Source organism: Lipotes vexillifer, unplaced genomic scaffold, assembly GCF_000442215.2.
Source record: "Lipotes vexillifer unplaced genomic scaffold, Lipotes_vexillifer_v1.1 scaffold431, whole genome shotgun sequence".
In the NCBI taxonomy this organism is placed as follows: domain Eukaryota; kingdom Metazoa; phylum Chordata; class Mammalia; order Artiodactyla; family Lipotidae; genus Lipotes; species Lipotes vexillifer.
The window spans coordinates 2,735,210-2,743,600 of NW_006782267.1; the positions used below are offsets into that span (position 1 = coordinate 2,735,210).

General features: G+C 45.3%; 1 protein-coding gene across 2 annotated transcripts in view; it reads left to right on the forward strand.

Annotated features, from left to right (window-relative positions):
• Window positions 1–8,391, forward strand: part of MID1 (midline 1) — a 181,826-nt gene that overhangs the window by 126,654 nt on the left and 46,781 nt on the right. For both annotated transcript variants that reach the window (XM_007455066.1, XM_007455067.1), the window contains one exon: window positions 5,350–5,498. In XM_007455066.1, the coding sequence (XP_007455128.1) occupies window positions 5,350–5,498 (149 nt within the window). The remainder of the gene's footprint in view (window positions 1–5,349; window positions 5,499–8,391) is intronic.

Sequence of the window (8,391 nt, forward strand, 5' to 3'; positions counted from 1 at the left end):
AGCCAGACAGAAAATAGTATATACTGCATGAGTATATTCATACAAAATTCTAGAAATAACACTTTCTAATTATCTCCAGTGACAGAAAACAAGTCAATGGATGCTTAGCGATGAGTGACAGAGGGGTGGGCGGGGTGAATTACAAAGGGACAGGAGGAGAATGTGGGGGGTGATATATACGTTCACTGTCTTGAATGTGAGGACTGTTTCATGGGTTTACACGTATTTGAAACCTGATCAGATTTGTACTTGAAATATGTGCAGTTTCTTATCTATTAATTATATCTCAGTAAAGCTGTTTATAAGACACGTAAATTGTACATTTGTACAATGGAACAGTCTTCAGAAATTAAAAGTAACGAACTAGGGTGATATGTATTCATATGGACAAATCACAAAAATAGAAGCAAGTTTTATGATGATTCTTAGGGAATGAGAAATGTTATATAAAATTTGATGAACTACCAAAAAATCCCAGATAATGTTTAGGCATATATACATCAACATGCTTGGGAGTCATCAAGAGGTAGGTTGTTCTCTGGAGAGGGACACGAATGAAACTAGGGAGGGACGCACAAAGGCTTCAGTGCCATCGATAATATTTGACTTCCTTTTGAAAAATCAGACGCTAATATGATGAAAACACTGAGATTTGCTAAAGCCGGTACTGTGTATGGGAAAGTTGATCATATGACTTTAAAAACGGTCCGTGTGTTTGAGATGTGTCACTTTTTTAAAGTGCACGTCTGCTCAGGGATATAATCCCAGAAGGCAGTGTTACTTGGGAAAGACTGAAGAGAGGAAGGCCCCATTCAGCTTTCCACTGAGTTACTACTTTGGTACACGACCGAGGACTGGTTCATCCCAGACCCGGGAATTCACAGTGAGTAAGTCCCTGGCCCCAGGGCATCGGGTGTCAGAGATACGTTTTAAAGAAAAGAAGAGCATGGGTGCCAACGCCCTGGAAATCAGAGAGGCTGGGCAGGGAGGGCAAGTATGGACTTGGGGCCCAGTGAGGGTGCCCAGGCTGGTGGTTGGGAAGTCTGAAGACACTCAATCCAGAGAAGGGCTAGTTACTTTGCCCTCATCTGTCTCTGGCGCCAATCACAATGCCATTCGATCTGGAGGAAACAAACCCACCTCAAATCCTCCAACTGGGGAGGTTGCCAATCAGGCGATGTTACACATTAGCACATGCTGGTAATTCCTGCTCTCAGACCTTTGCACCTTCTTTGAAATAAATAGCTAGCTCAGCAGCCTTTATACTGAGACTCATCGGAGAGTCTCAAGCTCTGAGACTCCCCGGGAAAGAACTGGCTATTTCTTCAGTAGTAGGGGATAAATTTCACGCCAACACAGGAAAAGCTGACAGCAAACTCCAGATTAAGCCAATTATGTGTTTATGTTCAGACACATACCTATGGTGGAAGGCTGCAGCTAAAGAAGAAAAAGGGTCCCTTCTCGTCACTGCTTTTATGTACTCTGAATCTCCAAAATGTAAGATAATTCCCCTGGACTACATGTCAGGGCTTTTGTATAGCCTGATAGAAACACTGAGGACAGTCCTTGTTGATTGAGATACTTGTTTTAACTGAGGATCAATGGTTTGGACCTAACAATTTTGGGATGGGAACCGTACGTATACATAAAAGCATTTAAAGAAAAATAAAGGGCCACTTTTAAAAAGCATTTGTAAGGTAAAATAAACAGCAAATAAATTGATTTAAATAGGCCTATGTCCCCAAAAGGAGGCAGGGTATTTCCATGATGAGTGTGGAGTGAATTCCACCAATTACAGTGTGCAGTCGCACTTCCCAAAGGAAAGAAAGAACAGTGCCAATGTGGAAAAACTTTTAAGTAATATATTAAAGAAGTGTTTTCTAATGAAGAAATTCGTATATTGCTAAATACTCAGTGTCTGATTCTGAAGTGTGGTACCACATAGGTCAGTGTTTCACAGAGTGTGTTCAAATCCAGGGCCATCTGATCAGAATCATTCAAGTCAGCAAACTTTTTTCTGTAAAGGGCCAGATAATGAATATTGTGGGTTTTGCCCTTCGGTCTCTATCGGAACAGCTCACCGCTGCCCAATGGTGTAGTGTGAAAGCAGCCATAGATGATTCATAAACATATGCACGTGGCAGTGTGCCATTAAAACTATTTGCACAAACAGGTTGTATGCTGGATATGGTCCACAGACCATAGTTTGTGAACTAACTTAGAAAAGTTTTTATTTTCGTTTTACTGAAACCCACAGTAAAAAATACATATAACATCAAACCCAGCACTGACACACACACACACATAAACAACACACACACACACAGAGAAGTAGGTTTTACAAAACTTACCTTGGGCTTCCCTGGTGGCGCAGTGGTTGACAGTGCGGCTGGGCCCGTGAGCCGTGGCCGCCGAGCCTGCGCGTCCGGAGCCTGTGCTCCGCAAATGGGAGAGGCCACAGCGGCGAGAGGCCCGCGTACCACAAAAAAAAACCCAAAAAAACAAAAAAAACAACTTACCTTGCCCTTTCTACCAGGAATGCTTTCTGCTACCTTCTTTTCTCCTCTTCTCTTTCATTTAGTTTGTGTGTGTGTGTGTGTGTGTGTGTGTGTGTGTGTGTGTGTGGTTTTTTATTTTTTTTTGCGGTACGCGGGCCTCTCACTGTCGTGGCCTCTCCCGTCGCGGAGCGCAGGCCCCGGACGCGCAGGCTCGGCGGCCACGGCTCACGGGCCCAGCCGCTCCGCGGCACGTGGGATCCTCCCGGACCGGGACACGAACCCGCGTCCCCTGCATCGGCAGGCGGACTCTCAGCCACTGCGCCACCAGGGAAGCCCTCATTTAGTTTTTTAAATGCTAATCCTGTCCATACGGACAATTCATCACCTGCAGATCAAAAAACGTTCATTGCTTGTTAAAATGCAGATTCCTGCCACCCTGCCAATTACAACTCGTCCCCTAGGATATGCGGGTGCCGGCCCGAACATCTACAGTTTTTCTTTAACAAAGGTCCCCAGCTGAATCTTGCGCACACCAGGTTTGGAAAGCTCCAATCTGGTATATCAGACGGAATTTGTACACTGAACTAAAATTAAAATTACGCCAACAGTTTTCTGTAAAAGATTCCTATATTTTCAAAGGAGGCTCTCATTTTGGCTTTGCTTCAACTTATGCATGATTTAGGGCTTTTTTTTTCCCTTCTTCTTCCTTTTCCTCTTATGTCGCTTTTACTTTCCAGTATCATGATAGAAATTTTTTTAAAAAGAAGAAAATGGGGTTCAAGCATATTTTCCATTCTGTCATCTGTGGGGTCACTGTTATTAGGTATACCGAAAGGACATGAAGTTACTCAAAAGGAATATTTGGTCCTTATTTTGTTGTTGTTGTTGTTAGAATTGTATTAAATATCTTCAATTCTGCTGTGTAATTGAAAGCATTCTTTATGTTATGTGATTAAATATTTCTTCCTCTGACAGTTTCTTAAGGATACGTTCTAATATCTTGAATGGGACTCTGTGCCTTTCTTAGCTTAACCTCTGGATATAATGTTGTTAGCAGCTGAATTCTATTTGGTGTAAAATAAGTGTTATTTTATTCAACTAATGAACGCAGTTAATCTGCGGTGATGGTCACTATAATTATATACAATGAGGTAAATCTCTTACCGGGGCTTAAGATAACATACTCTGCCCCAGAGTTTTTTTGTTGTTTTTTTAAAAATTTTTTTAACTTTTGGCTGCACCGGGGCTTCGTTGCTGCGTACGGGCTTTCTCTAGTTGTGGCGAGTGGGGGCTACTCTTTGTTGCTGTGCGTGGACTTCTCATTGCGGTGGCTTCTCTTGTTGCGGAGCACGGGCTCTAGGTGCACGGGATTCAGTAGTTGTGGCATGCGGCCCCAGTAGTTGTGGCCCACGGGCTCTAGAGCGCAGGCTCAGTAGTTGTGGCACACAGGCTTAGTTGCTCTGCGGCATGTGGGATCTTCCCGGACCAGGACTTGAACCTGTGTCCCCTGCATTGGCAGGCAGATTCTTAACCACTGCGCCACCAGGGAAGCCTTGCCCCAGAGTTTTGACACTTCATTTCTCTAAGCCTTTACTTTCAAGAATCTTTCTCACTCTTGCCTGCAGTCTTGTGGCAGATGCCTCACGATTCAGCATTCATTTCCTTTGTTTGCTGTAGGAGGACAGAGCTGAAATTGGACAGTCCTCAGAGGCCTCAAGTCCGGCCACCTCCTTCCTTCCTTTTCTTCTGTTAAGACTTGCGCGGGGACGATAATGATGACTTGGAGAAAGGAGGAATTTCTTGGAGTTAGCAGGAATTCTGGAGGGAGCCTGAGCCTCCCTAGCCTTTCACCCAGGGCTGTTTTCTGTTCCGGAATGATCATAAAGCCGGCCAAGACCTGTCCCAGGCTGTGTGCACCGGGGCACCAGGCGCACGGCAATTCCAATTAGCCGTCTCATTTGAACTTGGCTTCCGGCCAGAGGGCTTCATCTCTGAGCACATTTCAAACACCAGAGCAAATGGTCAAGTGGGTTACCGTGGACTTATCTTGGCCTGCCCCAGAGGTTATGGTCAATTACGTTTGAGGGTCGTTTGCAAGCAAGACGGAATCAGGAGTTGGAATGGAGGTTGGAGCCAAACGTGCGTTTCTATCCCGACTGGGAAATGCTTATCAAAATAGTTTTAGTTATCAAGTAGGCACAAAGTGCCTGGAAATGACGCTCCCGGTGAGGGGAAATGGCCCAGCTGTGCTTTCTTTGGCTTTCTCTCATCTGTTCAACAGGAAAAATATTAATCAATGGAAAAAAATGCTCCCTTTCTGTTAATTTAACACATGAGTTTGAGATAGTGTGGGAAATAGTGATACCTAATGTTTTTACATCGCGATTTTATTACATGGATAGCAAAGAACTTCTTAGAAAATGGTTTTGACTGAAGGCACACATTTGCACCTATAGAGGTGTTTTATTTCCTCAATGGCCCAGCTGAAAAATTGAACTAGAGAAAGTTTCAGGGTTCCCTACGATCTTACGGTAATTGTGTGCGGGAAGGGGTCCGGTGACCCTCCATAACTCACACTGGGCAACACCTTTTTCCCCCATCAACAGGGAAGCAATTCGCAATTCAGAGTTTCCTCTTAAAACAAATTAGCAGCACTTCTCCAAGGAGATAAAGAATAGCTAAGACAAGAGTGCCATAGCTGGGGTTTCCGTCTTTCTCTGCCTCCTTTTTGAACGTTTACTGAAGGATGACTCGCATACAGTAAGACGCACGCACCGGGAGGGTCCAGCCCAACACGTTTTCACTAAGCAAGCCCACCCGTGTAACCATCTTGGTGCCTCTTTTGTTCAAGGTGATGAGGCTTCGCAAACTGGCTCAGCAGATTGCAAACTGCAAGCAGTGCATTGAGCGGTCGGCATCACTCATCTCCCAAGCGGAACACTCTCTGAAGGAGAATGATCACGCGCGTTTCCTACAGACCGCGAAAAATATCACTGAGAGGTGAGTGCGGGGGCTGCTGGGAAATTCTCGGCGCCTGGGCTCCTGTGTCTGGGGTGTGATTGGCTGGCCTTGCCCTTCCTTGCCTTTGTGTGCATTTTCAAGGCCGAGTACCGCAGAGAATAGAGGCTTTGAGGTGCTTTGTTCCAGCTGAAGATGCTTCCCTTTGACAGGTCAAAGCCTTTTCAGTATCAGCCTAGAGTTCAAGGCCTTTGAAACAAGAGTCCGCCAGTTAGAAAGAATAAAATCAGCCTGCTTTTAGTGGGGGAAGAAAGCTTATAATGGCACAAAACAGCATTTACTGTGACTCTCAGACCTGATCTTATCGTGTACTTGATAACAAAGCATCAAAATGAAGACCAAAACATAAAAAGGGAATCTTTTCTTCCATCTCAGGGCTTATCTAGTTTTCAAAATCGCCCAGGTGTTATTCCCTGTTAGGCCTGTTTTTATTTGGTTGAGAAGCTTTGCCTCTCCTGAAAGGTCAAGGCCGACTCATGTGGGAGACAAAGAAAGGACAAAACGGTCAACTTCATACCTCCTTCTTCTAAAATATTCTTTATTCTATGGTAGGGGGACATAAAAATGACATGGTTTGAATGGGCAGGTCAGCAGTGAAACTGACAGGGGTCAGTGTGCCTCTTCGGGAGTCGTACTTGATGGGCATAAAATGACTCACCTTCACTGATGCAAACACCTATAGCAATTCTTGTGGAGCCCAGGAAAAGCACCTAATGCCACCTAAATGACATCTCCAACCAATGCCAGTGGCCTTGACTCTTCATTCGTTCAAAGTTTCAGAGTCACGGGATCCTCTTCCAAAGCCATAATAGAAGACTATCCCTAGAAGACCCCCAGACGGCTCCTTCATGGTGGTTTGTTATCGTTATCCTAGAGCAGGAGTCTGCACAGTTCGCAGGCCTCTCACTGCTGTGGCCTCTCCCGCTGCGGAGCGCGGGCTCCGGACGCGCAGGCTCAGCGGCCACGGCTCACGGGCCCAGCCGCTCCGCGGCACGTGGGATCCTCCCGGACCGGGGCACGAACCCGCGTCCCCTGCGTCGGCAGGCGGACTCTCAACCACTGCGCCGCCAGGGAAGCCCAGGAGTCTGCAAACTTTGCCTGTAAAGGACCAGAGACTAAATATTTTCAGCTTTGCAGGTTATCAGTTCCCCATCACAACTACTCAACTCTGGGTAGGTCTCCAGCAGCCTAGCGTAGATGGAGAGGAATGGGCGGGCGAGGGTGTGTTCCAATAAGACCCTTGACAAAAACAGGCGGCAGGCCAGATTTGGCCCTCAGGCGGTACTCTGCCAACCTTTGGCCTAGGCCAAAAAATGCCATCTTCTGACTTGAATTTCTTCGAGGACAAGGAGAAGGAAAACTAATGCTTATGGAGGGCTTGCGTGTGTTGCACACTGTGCTAATTCTCAAAATACCCACATAGAGGTAGGCGGTATTTCCGTTTTCACTGTTCCTTCAATGGGAGAGGAGGGTAGAGTATCTTTACAACTCTGGTCGAGAATCCAACTGGCTTCTTTGTGTTACTTCTTCTATTTGAGAAAATTTCCTCTGAGACTGGTTAGATACTTATGTCTTCCAAAGCACGTGGATAACAGCTGGTTACCATCCCTTTTATATCCTTCTCCAGGAGCGGCCAGCTTCTTTCCTCATGACTCCTAGGTTCCAAGTACTTAATTGTCTTCGCTGCTCTCAAGTGCCTCCAGTTGCCTGAAATATTCATGCTAAAGTTAAAAACTGCAAACGGGGGCTTCCCTGGTGGCGCAGTGCTTGAGAGTCCGCCTGCCGATGCAGGAGACGCGGGAAGGGTAGGAAGCAATTCCAGGCATGGGCAAGGGGCATGCTGCTTCTAACAATTTTGCTTAGAAGTTTAGGTGTTTTGTTTTTTTCTTTAAGTCTACTGCCCACTACCCCTCAAAAGAGAAAAAAAAAAAAAAAAAACTGCAAACGGCACTAATACTCCAGTGTACCCAGGACACTCTCCTAGACAGCGTTTACACTTACGTCATGGTTTCCAACTGGGATCCAATAGTGCTTTTCTCCGGCTGTAAACTGTGAGATGTCCAGATGAAATGGCTAGTGTGAGCTGCACGTCTCAGCAATCCCTAAAAATCCGATCCAGTCTAACACGAATAAATCCTCACCTAGCAGGGGGGAGAATGTGGCCCCGTAACAGTTAAGAGAGAACTTAACTGGACGTTAAGACCTGCATTTGAAGTCTAACACAAGCGCATTGATGCCCACATGCGATCTCCCTCAGACCCAGCAGGTCATACCTTGATCCATTCAGCTCCACCTCTCACAAGCCCATCTCATCAAGAACAGAAACGTGACCGATTGCTCTTTTTACAAATGAGTTGTATCGTATACTGTATTCCCAAGCCTCCCTAATATATAGTATATACACTTTTCTAAAATGATGTTAAATTAGCAACACTCTTCACTAAATCCAGGCATAAGAAAGTTGGCCCACTCGTTATGGGAAGTCTAAACTTCCATCAGATGTGAATACGTAGTGCCTGTAGAATTTTGCCAGGAGCCCTTGTCCCTCAGTTTCTGCATCCTATCTCTTTCTGTCTCTATTTGTCAGTCCTCTTGGTCAATTCCTGAGCCCTTCTTCCTTTCCAGCAATTAGAATATAGTAAAAACGCACTGGGCTTGGACTTGGAATTTGGAATCCTGGGTTCAAATCCTAGAACTGTCACTTTTTGACTGTGGTTCTTTGGGTTTCTCCAAGAGCTATTGAAAAAAAAAAAAAACATTTCTTTTTAAATTTAGTTTTTGGCTGCGTCGGGTCTTAGTTGCACCACGCAGGATCTTTTTTCTTTTCTTTTTTTTGTTTTGTTTTTTGTTTGTTTTTTTTTTTTTTTGCGGTACG